Source organism: Leptopilina heterotoma, unplaced genomic scaffold (assembly GCF_015476425.1).
Source record: "Leptopilina heterotoma isolate Lh14 unplaced genomic scaffold, ASM1547642v1 Lhet_211, whole genome shotgun sequence".
Taxonomy (NCBI): Eukaryota; Metazoa; Arthropoda; class Insecta; order Hymenoptera; family Figitidae; genus Leptopilina; species Leptopilina heterotoma.
The window spans coordinates 526,734-545,554 of record NW_025110928.1 but is presented as its reverse complement, the minus strand read 5'-3'; the positions used below and the strand labels follow the sequence as shown (position 1 = coordinate 545,554).

The 18,821-nt window shown below is 21.9% G+C and overlaps 1 protein-coding gene across 3 annotated transcripts in view; it reads right to left on the bottom strand.

The window, feature by feature from the left end:
* The window catches only part of LOC122501555 (centrosomal protein of 164 kDa), a 46,464-nt gene that overhangs the window by 13,437 nt on the left and 14,206 nt on the right, over nucleotides 1-18,821 (bottom strand). For all 3 annotated transcript variants that reach the window (XM_043611106.1, XM_043611107.1, XM_043611108.1), the window contains exons 2-5: nucleotides 16,124-16,369; nucleotides 14,323-15,078; nucleotides 5,852-7,098; nucleotides 1,649-1,977 (exon numbers count right to left, since the gene is read on the bottom strand). In XM_043611106.1, coding sequence (XP_043467041.1) covers nucleotides 1,649-1,977; nucleotides 5,852-7,098; nucleotides 14,323-15,078; nucleotides 16,124-16,369 — 2,578 coding nt within the window. The remainder of the gene's footprint in view (nucleotides 1-1,648; nucleotides 1,978-5,851; nucleotides 7,099-14,322; nucleotides 15,079-16,123; nucleotides 16,370-18,821) is intronic.

Below are 18,821 nucleotides of genomic sequence, written 5' to 3'. Positions count from 1 at the left end.
ATTCAATAAAAGCTTAAAATATTTTCTGACCAATTTAATTTCTGAGAATTGAATTCCTCACAAAAAATTACTATAAAAATAATTTTATGGAAAATTCAAATCATTTTCTTGGTATAGTTAAAAATGTAGGCGAACCCTCTCCTTAAAAACTTTAAATTTTCTTCTAAAATTTTAAATTATCAAAATTTTTATTTTATAGAATTCAAATTAATGAAAATTGAAATATTCTTTCGAAATTTTAAACTAACCGAATATTTTTTTTTGAGAGTTAAAATGAATAAAAAATTCCCTATAATAATTTTAATTAACATTTCTTTTCCGAAGAATTAAAATAAATGAAAAATTTTTTTTTCTTCTGGAATTTTTAACTCATCAAACAATTTTTTATTGAGTTCAAAAGAAAAAAATTTTTTTTTCAATTTTCAATTATCCAAATTTCTATTCTGAAGAATTAAAATTTAAATATAAATTTTTATTTTGTTTGCGAAATTTTCATAATCAATCAATTTAAAGAAATTTATGAATGGAATTTTTACTTTGTTTAAAAATTTTTTCTGTTGGATTAAAATTACATAATTAAAATGAACAAATATTTAAATTTTCTAGAGATTTAAAAATTAATCAAATGTCTTTATTGTAAAATTAAATTGAAGGTAAATTTTAAGTTTTTCTATAATTTTCAATTAACCAATTTTTCCTATAGAATTAAAAATAAATAGAAATTTTACATTCATAAAATTTTTAATCAAATTTAAAAAAATTTAAAGTTGCTTCTAAAATTTTTGATTATTGAAATGAATAAAAATTTCAGCTTTCTTCTAATCAAAATTTTACTAAATTCAAATCACTCAATTGACAAATTTAAAAAAAAAATTTTTTTTTCCTGTAGAATTAAAATAAATGCAAGTTTTTTTTCAATTAGAATTCTGCTACATTTGAAATTTTCAATTCAAAAAATTTTCTGATCTGTTAAAATGAACAAAACGAATAAAAATAAATGAAAATAAGAATCTTTTTCTCTTCTGTTTTATAAAATTCAACCTAGTAGGAATGGAATTGGAATTTGGAATTCGGCATACCAAATTTAAAAACATTAAAAATTCGAAAAAATTCAGATAATCTAAAAGAATGTTTCCTTAATTCAGAGAAGAAAATTTCATTTCTCTATTTTCTTTTCCATGTTTTCCATTTTCCTCAACAAAAAAAAAATCTCACATTTCGAGAGAGAGAAAATTTTCATCGAACAAAAATTCTTCTCCAAATTCAGCGAAACATATTTTTATTTGAATTTAAATTTCAAGTTAGATATTGACCGTGAAAACGTTGGAAATTTTACGAAAAATGGTGGTGCGAGAGAAAAAGTGCCGACAAACAATATTAAAAAATCTAACTTAAACCTTGTGAAATATTCTCTTAAAATAAATAAATTATTCTAAAAATAATTTATTCTTCAATTAAACAAAATGTGATTGAGAATAGAAAAAGAAAACATGCTTTAAACGAATAATACAATATTCTTTCTGGAAAGACGAAAAAATCCAAAAAGAAAAAAAGAGATCGTGTAAAAAATGGAAGAAAAAATATTGTAAAAAATTATGAAAAACTAGCAAAAAATGAGAGAAAAGAAAGAAAACAGAGAAAAACTCACTTTTGATCAGAGGACTCGGGTTTGTCAGTTCTTGCCCTCGCTGAAGTTGACTTATCAGTCTCGGAAGCTGTCGCATTTCCTTCCTTGCGTTTAGTTCTCCTTTCAACGGCAAGACGAACTTCTTTTTTCAATTTAAGATACTTTTCTTTAAGAGTATTATATTTATCTTCAATTAGCCTCTTCTCACAGCGCAATTTTTCATAATCAACTATTTCCTGCGGCGAAGATTTTCGATCACTTTGTCTCTTCACTTCATTTTCTATGTCTCTCGAAAAATCCGCACGAATTTCCTCCAACCTCTGCTTATACAATTTCCGCGCGAGTTCTTCCTAAACAAAAATTTACGCGTCTTATTTCTTATATTGAGGAGTAAAATTCAAATAAATTTCTATCTAATAAAAATATATATGTATATTAATAAATAATAACTATTATAGAAAAAATAATTAGAAATTAATTCAAATTTTAAAAATGTTAAAAGCAAAAAAATAATTATTGATAATAAACAAAAATTTATAAATTAGAATAAAAAGAAATTTCTTTCTCTTTTTATTATAATTTATTAATTTAGAGTTGACATGAAAGTTTAATTTTGTTTTTCGAGACGCATGCTTATTCCCGAAATATTTTTTGACCAAATAGGTATTTGATATAAAACTACTTAACTTAAAATTCACATAATATGCACATTATTTGACTTAAATTTCATTGTACACAAAAACCATTTAACATAAATATCATTTGTCATAGAATTCATTAAACAGAAATATTATGTTACATAAAACTCAGATAACTTAATTCCCATTTGACATAAAAATTATGTAACATAAATTTCTATTGACATAAAAATCATTTAACATAAATTTCTTTTGACATAAAATTCATTTAACGTAAATTTTTTTTATAAAATTCATTTGACATCAATTTCATTTGGCATAAATGTCATTTAACGTAATTCTCATTTGACATAAATATCATTAGACATAAAATTAGCTTGACATAAATTTCATTTGACGTGAATATCATTTAACATAATTATTATTTAACGTAAAATTAAATTTATATAAATTTCATTTATCATAAATTCCATTTAACATAGTTCTCATTTGGCATAAAATTTACTTGACATAAATTTTATTTGGTATAAATCCCATTTAACATAATTTTTATTTGACATAAAGTTCACTTGATATAAATTTCAATTGACGGATAACTCATTACACATAATTCTCATTTGACATAAAATTCAGTTGTCATAGATTTTATTTTACATACAGATCATTTGACATGGAAATATAGGCGCGAATTTCAAAATTGTCGAATCACAATGTTGTTGATAATATCTAATTAGTTACTTTTAAAATTCGCGCCGATATTGTTATGTAAAATGTAATTTGTGTAAAATGATTTTTATGTCAAATGAGAATTTTGTTGAATGACTTTTATGACAAATGAGAATTGTGTTAAATGTCTTTTATGTCAAATGAACTTTATGTCAAATGAAAATTATGTTAAATGGGATTTATACCAAATGAAATTTATGTCTAGTAAATTTTATGCTAAATGAGAATTATGTCAAATGGAATTTATGCTAAATGAAATTTATATAAATTTAATTTTACGTTAAATAATAATTATGTTAAATGATATTCACGTCAAATGAAGTTTATGTCAAGCTAATTTTATGTCTAATGATATTTATGTCAAATGAGAATTACGTTAAATGACATTTATGCCAAATGAAATTGATGTCAAATGAATTTTATAACAAATAAAATTTACGTTAAATGAATTTTATGTCAAAAGAAATTTATGTTAAATGATTTTTATGTCAATAGAAATTTATGTTACATAATTTTTATGTCAAATGGGAATTAAGTTATCTGAGTTTTTTGTTACATAATATTTCTGTTTAATGAATTCTATGACAAATGATATTTATGTTAAATGGTTTTTGTGTACAATGAAATTTAAGTCAAATAATGTGCATATTATGTGAATTTTAAGTTAAGTAGTTTTATATCAAATAACTATTTGGTAAAAAAAGATTTCGGGAATAAGCATGCGTCTCTGTTTTTCCCTCACTTCTCCCTCATTTAAAAGAAAGAATTTTTACTCATTTCCTGATCCCACAATGAAAAATCTTCAAAGAATTCAATATTATTAAAAAATAAGCTAATTTATTGAATTAAAAATTTAATTTAGAATTTTCAAAATGTCTAGAGTTAGATAAAAAAACTTAATACAAAATTTATAACTTCAATTGCAAAAATAAAATTGAAAAATTCAATTATTTTCGAAATGTTCAATGAAAATTCTTTAAAAAGTTAAAATTTTTTAATAAAATTCAACTATTTTTAATAAAACTTTAAGAAAATTTCAATTATTTAAAAATTTCTCAATTCTTTATTCCAAAAATTTGATTAACTTAAAAGAATCGAAATTCAATTTGAAAAAATTAAATTTTTAAAGGTTTCAGATGAAATTCTTAGAAATTTCAAATTTTTTTAATTTTCTCAATTCATTATTCCAAAAATTTGATTATCTTCAAAGCATCAAAGTTTAATTAGAAAAAATTACATTTTTAAAAATTCCAAATGATATTTCAATTATTTCAAAATTTCTCATTTAGTAGTTTTCAAAAATTTAATTATTTTAAAGTAATAGATTTAAAAATTTTAAAGAACTTAAAAAAACTAAATTTGTTCGGTCTATTAATTTATTAATTGCAGTTCTGCAAAATTTAAAATATCTGAAAATTTCTCAATTAATAATTTTGAAAAACTTAATTATCTTAAACAAAATTTTAAGTTCTGTAGAGTAAAATAATTTTTTCGGAGTTTTAAATAAAATTCTTCAAAATTCTAATTAGCTTGAAATGTATCTGTTAATTATTTTTAAATATTTATGTTTAAATAATTAATAGAAGTTAAAATTTTAAAAACATATTTTTTTTTAACTTCAAAGTAAATTCTTTAAAATTTTAAAAATTTTCAATAATTTAATTATTTAAAATAAATGAATCTCAAATTAAAAAAACTAATTTTTAGATAATTTTAAATCTGAAATTTTCATTATCTTAAAAGATTAGAATAAGTTAAATTTTTATAGAATATAATGAACTTATTCCAAATTATATTTATTTGCGAATTTCTTAATTAATTATTCTCAAAAATTTAATTACCTTAAAAGAATAGAAGTTGAATTTTAAAAATATCTAATTTTTTTAATATGTCAAAAACATTTTTTCAAAATTTTAATTTGATACATATATTTTTGAATTTATTATTCTCAAAAATTTAATTATCTTAAAAGAATAGATTTAATATTTTAAAGCAATTAATTTTTTCTGCATTTTAATTCAAGTTCTTCAAAATTTTAATTATTTGAAAATATTTCTCAATTAATAATTTTGAAAAATTTAATTTTTAGAAATAAGTTAAATCTAGAAGAAAGAAAAGAAAATTGCTAGAAATAGATTAACATTTTTAAAACCTAACTTTGTACAAAATTTTTAATGAAGTTATTCGAAATTTCAGTTATTTAAAAATCTTTTAATTAATTTTTTTAAACAACTAATTATCTTAAACAATAGATCAAAAATTAAATAAAATTTAATTTTTGTATAGTATTTATAATGAAGTTATTTGAAATTTCAATTATTTAAAAATCTTTTAATCATTTTTTTTACAAAATCACAATAATTTGAAAATTATTACGAATAATAAAAATTTCCAGACGAATTTATGTTTTTTAAGATTTTTAAACGTTGTTGAACTTTGATATCTATTTTTACTTTTCTTGTAATTGAATTTTGGTAGAATGTATATAAATTTTAGATTTTTCCAGTACTTTTGATAAAATTTCCTAACTTTTCCCTCATTTCACTGCCAAATTTCACTTTTCCCTAATTTTACCTAATTTCCCTGACCAGAGACAACTCTATAATTATTTTACTAAAAATGAATAACATAAATAAACAAAATTAAATTAAGGTAATTTAAACCATTATGACGTCACAGTTTGCGAAAAGCATATTTTCTAAAGCTGTGACGTCATAATGGTTCAAATTCCCTTAAGAAAATAAATAAAAAAAAAATAAATAGAATTAATACAAAAATAGAAAATAAAGTAAATAAAAATGAAAAGAAGAAAATAAATAAAATAAAGAAAAGAAGTTAAGAAGAATGAGTAGAAACTTACATCTGTCCTAAAATCTCTCAACATCTCAGCAAGGCACTTCTCATGTTCCTCATTGATCTTGGTAACTTTTTCCCTCTGCTGTAAACGAAGTTCAGTCTTTCTATCATCAAATTCTTTGTCGAAATCCTTCCTCAAATTATCCAATTTCTCCGTATGTTGTTTAGTAATTTTTTGTTCCTTTATTTTTGCATTTTTCTCATCATCCAAATATTTTTCATGATCATTCTCAAGTTTCTCCATTTCTTTATTTCTCAATTCAAGAAGTTCGTGTTTACGTTGATCGAGTTCAATTTTTAAATTTGTCAATATCTCCTGTCTCTCCTTCTCATAGCAAACTTCCAATTCATTTTTCACTTTCTTAAGATTTTCATTTCTCGCCTCATCCATTTTCGAAACTAATTTCTCAATTTCCTGCTCCTCCTTCATTTCCAATTCACTACGTAATTTCGATAATTTCTCCTCCTGATTTTTTTCCAGTAAAAATTTTTCCCTATGAAAATTCACCTCCAAGTCTTTTTTGAAAATTTCCAATTTCTCCTGATATTCAATTTTTAATTGATGAATTGTCTCCTCATGTTCTTGTGATAAAATTTTTGTTCTTGTTTCATCATTGTGATGATGAGAAGTTGTTGGTGCTTCTTGTTTTTGTTTTAAAAAATAGTCTTCATTTTTTTCTCTTTCGTTCTTTAATGTTTGATCTGACAATCTCATACTTTCAAGCATGAGTTCTTTACTTTTGCGTATTTCATCGAGGAGACTCGATTTCGACGCGGCACTCGAGTCGGTTTCACTTTTTGAGATGAGATCAATATTTCGGACATTGCTGAAACGCCGCGGTGAATAGTCATCGTCAATTTCTGTATTTAATCGTTCGCGTGATATTTGATTGAGATGCTCATTCTCCGAGACATTCTCAACGACAAAACGTTTACCGACAATTGTGGATTTTTTCAAAAATTTATCCAAGGGATTTAATTTCGCTGGTGTTGGATTAAAGAATAAATCCCGGGAATTTTGATTTGTTGTTGTTGTTGATGATTCATCGAGGGGTTCTAAATTTTGACTTTGAAGGGAAAATATTGAGGCGCCTTTTTTGATATTTGCAATTGCTGACGATATCTTGACATTTTGCTCATCAGATTCTGATTCCCAATCTTCGTCCGAGTCCGAGTAGGTGAATTTAATGTCCGGCTCCTTCTCCAAATCGAAGCGAACACTCTTCCGTTCCTCTTCCATCGGTCGATCATCTGAAGATAAAAAAGAAAAAAGGTCAAAAAAAAAAATAAATAATACGGAATAAGTTACTAATAATTACTGTTAATAACATTAATATTAATAAATTAACAACTAGCAAATGTTACAAGCTTTTTTTATTTTCAAATATCAACTTTAGTTTCTGATCGATTTCAAATTCAACAATGAAAAGAATTCACTTATTAACTAATGATTTTTATTACTTATTATTTTTTTTAAATATGAATAAATTTCTTTCAAACAAAATTACTTTTCAAAATTTTATTAAAATTTTTCCCAACAATTCAGTTATTTCCATAAAATTCTTTTACAGGAATTAAAGTACCTATTTTTAATAAAATTTTAATAAAGTTTTTCGAAAGGATTCAATTATTTTTATAAATTTTAATACGTTTTTTCTAAAGAATTCAATTATTTATAATAATGTTAATAAAATATTAAAAACTAATTGAATTCTTTTGACAAATTTTTTTTAATGTTGTGTTGAAAATAATTGAATTCTTGTGAAGAATTTTATTATTTGTATTGAAAATAATTCAATTCTTGCGGAGAATTTTAGAATACACAAAAAAATTCTTGAGAAAAAAAAAAATTCTTGAGAAAAAATTTAATAGAATTATATTGAAAATAATTGAATTCTCACGAAGAATTCACGAATTGAATTATTTTCATAAATAATGAAATTCTTTGCAAGAATTCAATTATTTTCACAAATCAAAAAAATCCTATCCAAGAATTCAATTATTTTGATAAATCCTAATAAAATTATTCGTAAAAAATTCATTACTACCTATCATAAATAATAAAATTCAATTATTTTCACAAATCAAAAAAAAAATCCTTTCCAAGAATTCAATTATTTTCATAAGTAAAACAAATCATAAAAATAAAGTAAATGAAAATCCTTTCCATGATTTCAATTATTTTCATAAGAAAAGAAAACCTTTTCAAAAATTCAATTGTTTTCACAAATAAAAAAAATCCTTTTCAAAAATTAAATTATTTTCATATAAATAAAAAAATTATTCGCAAGAATTCAATTATATCAATACAATTGTAACTAAATTTCTAGAAAGAATTCCATTATTTTTTCAATTTTTTATAAAACTTGTCGAAAAATTTCAATTATTTTCAAAAATTTTGATACAGTTGTTCATAAGAATTCAATTGTTTGCAATACAATTTTAATTAAGTTTCTCGAAAGAATTTTAATTTCCTTCGAAACAATTAAATTATTAATATATATGTATATAAGAAGTTATAATATTAAATTTCAATTATATTAGTTATAATATTAAATTAAATTATTTTCAAGAAATATAGTAAAATTTTTGAAAGAATTTAATTTTATTCATAATTAAAAAAAAATATCTTTGGAGGAATTCAATTATTTTCAATTCAATTTCAATAACATTCTTTGGTGGAATTCAATTATCTTTAAAAATATTAATAAAATTCCTTGGAAGAATTCAATAATTATTTTTAATGCAATTTTAATTAAATTCCTCGAAAGACTTTAGATTTTCTTCGAAACAATTAAATTTGTATGTTTAGAAATTTTATTATGTTTTTTTCATTATTTTTTAAAATAATGAAATGACTCGACAGAATTCATTTATTTTCAATACAAGTTTAATCAAATTTTTTAATAGAATTCAATTATTTTCAAAAATTTTCGACAAAATTAATTGCAATTTTTTTATATCTAATAAAATTCTAGAAAGAAATTCAATTCTTTTCAAAAATTTTAATAAAATTTTTCATAAAAATTAAATTATTTTCAATATAATTTTAACCGAATTCCTCGAAAGAATTTTTTTTTCTTCGAAACAGTTAAATTAGTTTCAAAACTTTTTAAAAAAATTCTTAGAAGAATTTAATTATTATCACAAATAATAAAATTATTCGGGAAAATATAATTATTTTAAAAAATTTTAATAAAATTCCTTAATAGAATTTTTTCTTTATAAATGTTAATACAATTTTAACTAAATTTCTAGAAAGAATTTTAATTTTCTTCGAAACAATTGACTGTATTTTTACAAATTTTATTATTTTCATAAATAATAAAGTATGGATTTTAAAAATTTTCCAAATTTTTTAATTTTATAAAATAAAATTCCCAAAAAATTAAAAAAAAAGTTGTCGAGAGATGGTATAATTTTATTTTAAATTCGTTATTTTTAGATGCACTGTATTATTAAATTGAATTTTATTGATATCCAATCGAGGAAACTAAATAAAAGTTTCTTTTGTGGCAAGAAAATTTTTTTTTTATCAATTTTCGACTTTTGACAATTTTTTGATATCAAATCATCAGAAAATTGGATATTTTTATCTGCTTATGAGAAGGGATTAATGAAATTTGAACCCATTAAATATTCCTATATTGTTTAGGGGTGATTCTAACGCATTATATTCAGGATATAAAATTATGCGACATCAGGAAAATTGAGATTGAAAAATTTATTACTAAATAAATATTTAAGAAATGGTAAATTTTTGAAAAAAAATAAAGTTGAACATTGACGCACAATAATTTTTTTCTGGCTTCTTTTCGTGCCTTTGAGCAACCAATCCATGTGGATTTTGAAAAGTTTATATTTTTCTCGTTTTCAAAAAGATAATAAAATTTCAAGTCTAATTTTATGAAAATTATTATTCGAATTTAGACAAAGCTTTTGATTTCAAATGATCAAAAAGTATTCAGTTAAGTATTAAAACTTTGAAAATAAATCGAAAAATGTCGGATTTTTAAAAAACAAAATTTCAGGAATGTTGTTTAATTCGAGGCCCGTTACGCGGAAAAATATTCTCGATTCCAAAGGATGTAAAAAAATTATGTCCCTTCAAAACGTAAATTTTTATTAGTTGAACTTTTACTGTCGTTTCATTTAAAATTCAACTTCTTTCACAATTTTTATTATTATTTCCATCTACAATTTTTTTTACTGTGTCTTTTTTATGTTTTCGAATAATCAATAGCACAGATTTTTCAAAATCCGCATAATTTAAAAATTATAAAATCAGCAAAAATAATCTTTTTGAATAATTTTTTGCTTAAATTGAATAAATTAAATTAAAAGCTGTCAGAGAAAAATTGTCGATTAGCAATTTGATGGTTTAAATTTCCAATTCCTTCCTTTAAATAACAAAAAAAAATTTTAATGAAAATTAAGGGATCACAGTATTTTTTAAAGCAATATTAGATAAAAAAAGGGGATTTTTGTTTCAAAACATTTTTAAATCAATTTTAAAAAAGAAAATTTTGGAAGAAATCCATTCATCTATTTTATTCAATTAAGAAAAAACTACTGTATTATATAGCATTATACATCAGATTAGAGTGAAGATGTAAAATTTGTTTTTTGGATTTTTTAATTTAAGTAAAGATGTAAAAGGTTGTTTTTGTTGAGAATCCACATTTATTTTCAATTTAAAATTGACATACTTTAGAATACATCAGATTATTTCTAAAAAAAACTTTTACATTTTCTTTTAATTACATTCAACTTTTTAAAAAAATTTTCTGTTTATTATTAATAGTTTTTGTTTTATCCTTTTCGTTATTCTGCAGACTTTATGACGTTTGTATTAAATTTTTTATTACAACACTACTTTTGTTTTAAAATTTAATGAATTTTTCCAAACAAAGCTCGAATTGTTTTTCCAATTTTTATTTTTTAATTATTACTTTGTCGAAAAAATGTATAAAAATTAAAATCTCAAAATTGAGAACAATGTAAATCAAGTGTATTTCCATGCCGTCAGCGTATAATAAATAGTTTAACAGTTTCAAAATTAAAACATAACTTTTGCAAAATTAAATCAATGTTTTCTTTTATAAAATTGAAAATTATGATCAAAGTGAAACAATTCTATTAAAATCGTTTCATTTATAATGTAGTTCAACAAAGTTTATAATCAGTAATAATTAATAGAAGGAAAATAAATACTTTTTTAGACCAATTTTTAAAAATATTTTCGTTTAGAAAATTTATAACAATTTTTTTCAGATCAACTATTTTAAATAGAAAATTTTGTACACATATTTGTTTGTAATTTCTATTGTTTCTATTGTTTTCTGTTTGAAAAATACATTTTCTTCTTCAATCAAAAAACTAATTATAAAAAGTTTTTATAATATTCAACGAACTGAAACTGCATCTGAATTTCAAAAAAGGAAAATGTTTTCTTTAATATTTCCAAATACATGTTATTTGATTAAAATAAATATTTTATTTATGTCGAAAAAAATAATTATTTAAAACAAAATAATAATGTAGTTGGCTTCGAGACAAATATACTTTTATTTAACTTAAATAAATTGTATTTTATTTCAATAAACTTGGCTTTTCTTTGAGTGTTTTTGATATAAATAAAAATTATTTGATTCAAGTAAATATTTATTTGATAATAAATAGCTAACGTTTTATTTGAATCAAATAAATTTTTTCTGGTGTAGAAATAAACATTTTTCAAATTTACATAAAAGTGACAATTTTTGTAGGATTTTTTTCTTTTGAAACAGGAGAAAAGAGGAGGAAATACATCACTTTGGGTGTTAAGGGGATAAAAAAGTTTTTTAAAATAACTGTGACCCCTGAAAGTAGTTTTAAAACTTTTTCAAGTATTTCCTTTAGTAAAATTTAAAAACCTCTTGCGCCATTATACACTAAAAAAATTTATTTAATTTAAATGACTGATTTCTTGTCCATTATCAAATAAATATTTACTTGAATCAAATAATTTTTATTTTAATGAAATTTACTTGAACCAATTATTTCTTGTAATTGAATCAAATACCATTTAATTTACTTAAGTAGAAATTATTTCACGCAAATAAGTAATTTTTTGATACAAATACAGTTTTTTTCAGTGTATAAACAAAGGGGAAAAATATCTTTAAATATTCTAAGTATTTAGGTTTTTCTAAATTGATAATTATAAAGCAAATACTATTTATTTGACCTAATATTAAATTTATTTGATGCAGATAAACATTTTTTTGATACTAATAACTACTGTTAATAATTACTATTTATTTTTTTTAATAATAATAAAATTCTTTGAAAAAATTCAATTATTTTCAAAAATTTTAATATAATTTTTCACAAGATTTCAATTATTTCCATAAATAATAAAATACTTTGCAAAAATTTAATAATTTTCATTAATATTAATAACACTTTTTAAAGAAATTCAATTATTTTCAAAATTTACATTTTTAATTATTTATTTATTTATTTATGTGTTTTATTTTAATAAAATTTTTTGATAGAATTCAATTAAATAAAAAATTTTTAATGAAATTTCTAGAAAGAATTCTGTTTGTTTAAAAAATTTTGATAAAATCCTTTGAAATTCTTTAAAATTTCTTTAAAAAATATATTTTTCAAAAGAATTAAATTATTTCTATTACTATATCATAAATAATGAAATTCTTTGCAGGAATTCGATTATTTTCACAAATAAAAAATATCCTTTCCAAGAATTTAATTTTTTTGTAAATAATAAAATACTTGGAAAAATTCAATTATTTTTATAAACCATAAAATTCCTCGAAATAATTCCATTACTATCATAAATAATAAAATTCTTTGCAAGAATTCAACTATTTTCACAAATAAAAAAACCTTTCCATTAATTCAATTATTTTCATATGTAAAAAAATCCTTCCTAAGAATTTAATTATTTTAATAAATAATAAAATTGTTGTCAAAAATTCCATAAATAATAAAATCCTTTTCATAAATTCAATTATTTTCACAAATAAAAAAAAACTTTCCGAGAATTCAATTATTTTGACAAATCAAAAAAATTCTTTTCTAAGAATTAAATTATTTTCAAAAAATTTAATAAAATTCTTGGAAGAATTCAATTTTATTCATAAGTAAAAAAAAATATCTTTGGAGAAATTCAATTATTTTTAATAGGTACAATTTCAAAGACATTTCTTGGTGGAATTTAATTATTTTTAAAAATATCAATAAAATTTCTTGAAAGAATTCAAAAATTTTGATAAAACTCCTGATTTAGATTTTCTTTGAATTTTTATTTTTTATTTGTAAAAATTTTATTATTTTTTTTATTATCTTTTAAAATAATGAAATGATTCGACAGAATTCATTTATTTTCAATGCAAGTTTAATCAAATTTTTTTAAAAAATCATAATAAAATTCTTCATAAATATTCAATTATTTTCATTATCACTTTTACTGAATTAACCGCAAGAATTATTTATTTTTTATTATAAATTTATTTTTATAAGTAAAATTGCATGAATCCAATTATTTTCCTAAATAATAAAGTTCTTTGCAGGAATTCTATTATTTTTATAAATAATAAAGTTCTTTAAAAAAATTCAATTATTTTAATAAACAATAAAATTTTATAAAATTCTTCGAAAGAATTGAAATTTTTTTTTATATAATTTTTTTGAAACGAATAAATATCTTTTTGATATAAATATTTGTCCGACGCAAATAAATACTTGTCTGACACAAATAAAGATTTATTTGACAACAGACAAGTAATTGTTTATTTGAATCAAATAAATTATTTTCTAGCTTATAACATTGCCTTAAATCCAAATTTTTAATACTGGAATAAATTGTTTTGCAAATGGATCAGAATTCGGGAAATTTTCTCAAAAAATAAAAAGTATTTTTTTTAAATCGAAATATTGAAAAAACATTTCTATTTGGCCTTAGGAATGTGTCGACCAAAAAACAGAAAAAAAAAATTTTTTTTTTAATAAAATTTATTGCAAAATGAATTTTTTTTTGCAACTTTTTAAACAAAAATTTATTTCTCCCAAATGAATGAACCGATTTAAATGAACCAAGTGGGAATATAAAGGGGATAAAATATACTTTCGTTTAGAATTAGAAAATTTTTAAAAAGTTTATTTTTTAATAATTATTTAATAAATTTTCTATAAACATTTTATTTTTTTTAATGTTCTGCGACTTTTAAAAATTTGAAAAAAATCTCAACATACAATTAAAACTATAAGGAATCAAAATCCGTTAAGAAAATTTAAGAGCGACAATTATTTTTGCAACATTTCGATTTAAAAAAAAATACTTTTTATTTTTTGTGAAAATTTTACGAATTCTGACCCAAATTCTTAAAATTTGCTATCACAAAATAGAAACTGAATAGAAAATGAAAAAGAAAATTCAACTAAAAATATAATATTCAATGTACTCACCATCCTCGTAAGCCTTTTCCCTTAGAATCGATTTAAGTCGATCACCCGAAGAGCTACTCATTCCAAGATCAGCCGACAGTTGAAAATCTTCAAACTTCCCACCGTCTTGACTTGGAGTTGTGTCACGACTTCGGTTACTTTTCAGAAATATGGATCCACCACCAGTCAATGTCAATTCCTTTTGTCTCGGATGTTTCTCTTTATCGCACGATTCACTTGATTTCTCAACTTTAGCTAAAGAACTGGCACTCAAACGATCAATATCAATGATATTCTCATCGGAATTAAATTTACTATTAAGATGTTCCCACTCCTTTTCATAACGTGGACTTAACGATTCCGAACGTTTTAATACTTCCTTTAAATCCAAATTACTTTTATTATTATTATTATTACTACTACTACTGTTCATTGTTGTTGTTGTTGTTGCTCCAGCATCCAATAATTTTGGAGTCTCATAAAACATTGGATCTTGAAATTTTAAATTTCTATAATCTCTCGACGCACGATCCGAGACAATTATCGATGATTCACTATGAATATCTTTCTCATAATTTTTTGTCGTTATTTTTTCCAATGAAGACTCACGTCTTCTTGATGTTAATTTATCGCTGCTCTTTATTCTTTTTAATGGCGCCAACTTCATGGGAATTTTTGTCTGTGACATTATTACTGTTTTACTCGTGGTGCTATCCTTTGGTAATGTTGCGTCTTCCTGTGATTCGAGATCCTTGGCGGTCGTCTTAGAGTCTTCGTCTGCGAAAAAGCCTTTCTTACGAACAATCTACCATTTGTTTGTTTGTTTATTTTATTTGTTTTTTACTTTTTTATTTTGTTTATTTTGTTTATTTTTTGCTTATTTTTTTTTTGTTGATTCCTTAAGGGGAATGGATGTTCAAAAAAGAGGGGAGAGTTTCTCGCAGGTGGTTTTTTTTGGTTAAAAGACATCACTCCGATATTTTCGAAAAAACACACTTTTATAGTATAAATTAGTTGTTATAGGAAATAAAAACAAAGGGACAAGATTATATTAATTGACACTATCATCGATACCATGCAATTTGACTTTAAGAGTCATTTATACAGAGTTTAATTGAAATTTAACATTGCAATATATTTTCTCTTGTAATATATATATGAAAACTGGAAATATATATTTGAATAATCAACGTTTGGCTATAATTTGTTATAATACGATATAACAATAAATATTGTAAAGCAAAGATTCGAATCTTTGCATGAGACACTTTTTTTTAACGCTGTTAATGATACAACGTGTACAATTGCATTGAGCAAGAAAATCTCGACGGATAATTAGACGGTTCCATATAGTTGATTATATAGACGTCGTCGATAAATAAGTGCTTCGTAGAGGACATTTAAATTGATGCGCATCAAAGAACTTTGAATTATATCAATTCGACTATATTATATATGATTTTTCTTCTTTTTTTCTTCTCCAAACGTAATTTTAATTTAAGGAAAATTCTGCCAACATATCAGAATTTTGATAACAAAAAAAAAAGAGTTTTCAGAAAATTCATTTTTTTAATAAATTCAAAATGAATGAAATCGAAAAACTTTTACTGAAAAAATTCATCATTTTTTCAGAAAAATGAATTTGCGTTAATTCGAAAATCTGAGGAGGAGAAATGAAGATCGTAAATGAGGGAAAAATAGAGGGGGGGGGGGAATAAAAAATAGGGGAAAATTGATATCGATAGAAAGGAGGAAAAGAGAAAAATAGAGAGAAAAAGAGAAAAAGAAAAAAAAAAGTTGAAGGGAAATTAAACAATCGTACCGACGCTCATTTGTCGGTTACCGGCCCTCGCTTGAGCAACGAGTTCCTTGTAAACCGCGTCCAGGGGATGTTCCCAGGTGGTGTTCCCCGTCGACGCTTGATAGTAATACCAGGCACCGGAGGCTTCATGAAAACAGGGTGACCAGCCCTTTGGTAGCGCCGCCATCAGACCTTCACGAGCTAAGTCCAAGAGGTGTGGTTCCGCATCCGGGTCGATTCCCAGACGCTTTGCGTACTCTATTACTTCTACAACACGCAATTGCAGAAAATACCATTATAATTCATTATACTTTAAAAGAATTATAAAAAAAAAAAAAAAAAAATTAACGCCATTCTCTCTCGTGACCATCAAAATTTAAATTCAAATACAAAAGATTTCCACATTCTTTACATTCCACTGAATTAAATGAAAATAATAAATTAAAAATGAAGACAATAGTAGAAATTAAAAAAAATTTACGAGTACCATTTTTATGAAAAGGGCTTGACCCATTTACTTTTGTAAATAGATATAATAATAAAATAAAAATTATAACATAAAATAACAACAAAAAGTAGCTATTTTACCAGCAAAAATTGAATAAACAAAAGAAGAATAAAAAATAAGTAAATAAATAAAAATAAATAAAAAATTAGAAAAAATAAAAATTAAGTAAAAAATTAAATAAAAAATTAAAAATAGAAGAAAAATAGTAAATAGAATAAATTATTAAATTTCTAATTTAAAAAAACAATCAAAATTTCTATATATTCAGCAATATTTTAATAATAAAAATAATAATAAAATAATAATGGTGAAATTAATAGAAATATTATTATAGAAATAATGCTAACAGGGCTCGAACCACTGAAAGCATTTAAAAATACGGACTTTACCGAACAAAAATGAAAAATTACGGACCAATTACTGACAAAAATATAACCAGTCCGAGTCAAATAAAAGAACATTTTACTTGAAACTATAAATTAAATTTTTCATAACTATAAAACATGAAGAAATCGATCGAGTTATCGATTTCTTCATGTTTTATAATAATTAAAGATGGCCGAGTTATAAAATTATTATCAATTCAATTATTATTATTAACTAAAATTCTTCTTTAAAACGACAAGTTTTTATAATTTTCAAAAAGTTTTTTGACAATTTTCAAATCCATTTGTTTACAATATTCAATTTTACAAAATTGCAATTATTCGAAAATTCTTCAATTAAATATATATATTAGAAAACAAAAACTTCAAATAATTTCCAAAAAAAATCCACAATTAAACTTTCTCAAAAAAATGAATTCCACAGAATTGTTAGTTAAAAATACGAAAAATTCAGATTTTTAAGGATTTTAATTACTTTTAACAATCAATAATTGTCTGAAATTTTAACTGAAATTCATTTTTAAATTATTATTATTATTATTTATAAATTATATCAACACATTTTTAAATCATTGAATTTTTTCGACGAATTTAAATAAAATTTTTAAAAATAATTACATTTTACGAGAAATTCGATTAAAATTACATTATAAAAATAATTAAAATTCTGTAATGAGTTTTATTATTTGTAAAAATAATTGAATCCCTATAAGAAGAATTTTATTATTTTTCAACAATATTTAATTTTTGCGATGAAAATTATTACCCTTGAAAATAATTTGATTTCTGCAATAATTTGTAACTTCTCCAAAATTGGATTTTTTTTCGTGTTTTTTCCACTAAAATTCTTCTATAAATGCATTATTTTAAATAATTTTTGAAAAAGTTCTTTGAAAATTCAGATTTTCAAAGATTTTAATTAAAAACCTTTTATTAAAAATTCAATTATTTCTAAAAATTCACTCTGTAATGCTTTTAATATTCAATTATTATCTAAAATTTTAACTGAAATTCATTTTTAAATCAATTTTTATTAGAAAATTCAACTGGAATTCAATTATTTAAATACAAAAATACATAATTTATTGAATAATTGCGTGTGTCTTAAAACTAAATTCTCATAAAGAATGTTATCAATAAATTTTTAAATCATTGAATTCTTTTGACGAATTTTAATAAAATTTTTAAGAATAATTAAATTTTTCGAGAAATTTCATTAGAATTATATTAAAAATAATTGAAATTCTGTAATGAGTTTTATTATATACGAAAATAATTGAATGAATGTGAAAAAATGTATAAAAAATTTGTAAATAATTGAATTCCTGTGAAATTTTTATTATTTTATTAAAATAATTAAAGGTTTGCATAGAATTTTATTCAACTTTTTTTTAATAATTGAATTATATTGGAAAATTTTATTAAAATAATAGATATTAAAAATCATTGAATTGAGGAAAATTTTAGAAAATAATTGAAATTTTACAAGAATTTTATTAAATTTTTTGATCATAATATTGAATTTCTGCAATCATTTCTAATTTCTCTAAAATTCTCCAAATTATGTCGTACAATTTACAAACTTTTCATCTTTTCTAAATCAAATTACGGACTTTATGGACCTTTTTTCGAAAAAACTGACTTTTACCGACTAGAAGCAAATTTACGGACCTTTACGGGATTTACGGATCTAGTTCGAGCCCTGTACTAGTAAAAATTATTCAAATACAAATTAATAATACTAGTAAGAATAATACTAATACTATTAAAATCTGAATTAGTAGTTTTCTACTAATGAAATAGTGCAGATTCGTTTACTAATTGA